Source organism: Lactuca virosa, chromosome 4 (genome assembly GCF_052849685.1).
Source record: "Lactuca virosa cultivar CGN04683 chromosome 4, Lactuca_virosa_CGN04683_v6, whole genome shotgun sequence".
NCBI lineage: Eukaryota > Viridiplantae > Streptophyta > Magnoliopsida > Asterales > Asteraceae > Lactuca > Lactuca virosa.
Window position 1 is genome coordinate 232,715,667 of NC_136429.1, and position 2,882 is coordinate 232,718,548.

The 2,882-nt window shown below is 45.2% G+C and overlaps 1 protein-coding gene across 1 annotated transcript; it reads right to left on the reverse strand.

Annotated features, from left to right (window-relative positions):
- Window positions 1–215: 215 nt before the first annotated feature.
- Window positions 216–806, reverse strand: LOC145105708 (uncharacterized). The gene has a single exon (XM_079042792.1). The coding sequence runs from the start codon at window positions 804–806 to the stop codon at window positions 216–218; it is 591 nt and encodes a 196-aa protein (XP_078898918.1).
- Between the last annotated feature and the right edge of the window lie 2,076 nt (window positions 807–2,882).

Consider the following 2,882-nt stretch of genomic DNA (forward strand, 5'->3'; position numbering starts at 1 on the left):
TCTTTGCATGCCCCATAGTGGTGATAGTTACACTTGTCACACTTGGGACTGGATCCCGCGTATGGCTTTGTTGGCGCGGTTGTGGTTAAGGCTGGGGCGGTTGGGGCTGGTGCTGCTGGAGCGGTAGCAGAATGGACCGCTACTGTCTGAGGCTTCTTGGATGGCCTTGAATTTTGTCGCCCTTTACGCTTGTTGTCTCGGTTCTTCTTGTTCCCTCATTCTTGTTTGTTCTCTCCCTCGGCTGCTTTGGTGCTTTTCTTATCACTGTGATCGTAAAGTTTCTTGGCCAGGCGTTTTGCACTATCGTAGGTCTCGGGTTTTGAGGAAATCACGTTGCCTTGAATGGGAGGTGTCAGCCCCCAGATGAAACGCTCGACCTTCTTTCCCTTGGAGGTAATCATACCAGGACACAAAAGGGATAGCTCGTTAAACCTTGAGATGTACGCGTCAATGTCCGAGTTTTGCACCGTAAGCTTCCACAGTTCTTGCTCGAGCTTTTGTATTTCCCCTCGGGGACAGTATTCGGCGATTAACATCTCTTTGAGTTCTTCCCAGGTCATGGAATTTGAAACGGGAAGTGTCATGGCCTCGATGTGTCCGTTCCACCATGGCAGGGCCTGGTCGATGAAAGTGCAGGCCGCGAATTTGACTTTACTTCCTTCCGGGCACTCGCATATCTCGAACACCGACTCCACTTTCTCGATCCATCGTTTCAGAGCTATGACTCCTCCGGTCCCATTGAAAGTACGAGGTCTCGCATTGGAAAAGTCCTTGTAGGTACAGGCCTTTACGGGCCCTTGATTCATCCTGTGGTGGGAGCTTCATGTCCCTTGGCCTTGTCCACCACCATTATTTCCGGCTTGGATGTGGGCTAGAGTTGCTGTTACTGCGGCTGAGACTACCGCTTGGAAAGTCGCATCGTTCATTTCCGGCGGGGGCGGCGGTGGTGGTGTGTTGTTATTCCTACGGGTTGATCTCCTCGGCATCTTTCTGTCATGGATCAGAAGGACAGTGAGTACCCAAAGTATTTTATTTCATGATTTTATAGAATATAATCGGTGATTTGGTTGTGTGCGAATAAGTGTGGATATGAAATTAACATGCAATAATAGTAATAGAGCACATCACAGATAAGACATCATATATATCCGTTTTTCATTGATGTTAATTTCCCGAGGACATGAAAATTTTGCCTTTAAGGCATACAAGTACATGGAGTGCAATAAAATCTAACGAAGTAACGACTCCATGAGTAGTGTAATCACTTAATCATGTCATCAATAATACATAGGGAAATGCATAAAGGAAAACTGATACAGTAGCGAATAAACAGATACTAGTCGCATTGAGTAGGGCCGGGTGGTGATGTCGATGAGGTAGACGCGCCCTGGAGTTCGGCTAATCTACGCTCGGTGATCCGTACGCGTTCCTCCAGCGTGGCATGTCTTTCCTGGTATCCTCTGACTTCTGCTCGTGCTGCGACAAGATCTTCTATGAGACGTTCCATTGGGTAGAAGTCTCGCTCTAGGTCTCGCGTGCGAGCATCTGTGACCTGCATAGCCACCAGCATCTGCATTACCCGGTCGGTGGTCACTTCAGCCTGGTCACCGATGTCCCTAATACGTCTGACCACGACAGGGAGTGTGCGATCCGCTGGTCCTCCATGCTGGAGGTTGTAGTAACCTCGGTTCATCCCAAATGGTGGTTGCTGACCCTAACGTCGGCCCTATCTCTCGATATCGTCCGCCCAAGGAGGTGTAGGGCCGTTGTAGCCCATCCTATGCGGTGGTACCCTTGCCATGTAGGGAGGGTTGATAACTTCAGATTCTGCGTCCGATTCCTCGTCCTCCTCAACCTCTTCCTCGTCATCTTCTTCATCGATGTCCTCTTCCTCCAACTCTATCGGTTCTTTAGGGTCCTCCATGGGTTCCTCGGGGTCTTCTTCTGGGTCTTCCTCAATCCAACCTCCATTCCCTTGATTGGGAAAGTAAGGGTCTCCAGGGAGATGAAATCCAGCCATAGAGTCTGCACAAGAAGCGAGAAATGGGTAAGGAGAGTGTGTGCGTGAATAGGTTCAAAAATACTCCTATAGTATTTTAATTGTTTAGGTTTGGTTCCTTCAACTTTTGAACCTAGTTTTGGTAAGTTTCTAGTTCATTAGGCACCATGATCACTCCCAAGCACATGTTAGTCGTATTCTGAATAAAATTAGTTGATCAGGCTATATTTACCCCTAATACGATTACATAACTGCCCGGGTTTAACCGTGATGTCCAACTCTTCCAAAAACTTTTGTTTGTGTCCTTGTTATGATACAGCCTTAGCAAGTATGTATACTTTTAGTCAGAGTGTTTTAGTCCCATTGTATTTATAGTTGTATATCTTGTATGGCTAGATATACTAGTTCACTATAAACAATGCTCTGATACCAATCTGTCACACCCCCGGACCAGAACGGCGGAAACGTCTGGAGGCGGGTGACGTCATTGTGCAGTATCATAACAATTGTATATAAATGAAACATAGCAACCCAAACATCATACATCAATATAACAAGCTTACATTGTTTTACATCATATTCATGTTCTCAAATTTTACACAAAAGAGACATCAGTAAGCAAATTCAAAATATAGCAAAATAATCTTGAATCCGCGATCCACAACCTGCTTAGTGGTTTCCTGAGAATACAAGTCGTTTGAAAAGCGTCAACATAAAATATGTTGGTGAGTTCATAAGCATTTCCGTATAAAACTTTGATGATAGTTTAGAATCCAAAAAATCCAATATTTTCTTATCAAAATCGTTGTAAGTCTTGTTTCAAATCGAGTATAATTGCATGTGTGTCTTAGTTCTTTGTTTTCGAAATCGAATAAAATCGTTT

Bases quoted from the DNA above. Each gene is read 5' to 3' on its own strand.
- LOC145105708 (XM_079042792.1), bottom strand. From the start codon at position 806: ATGAATCAAGGGCCCGTAAAGGCCTGTACCTACAAGGACTTTTCCAAT.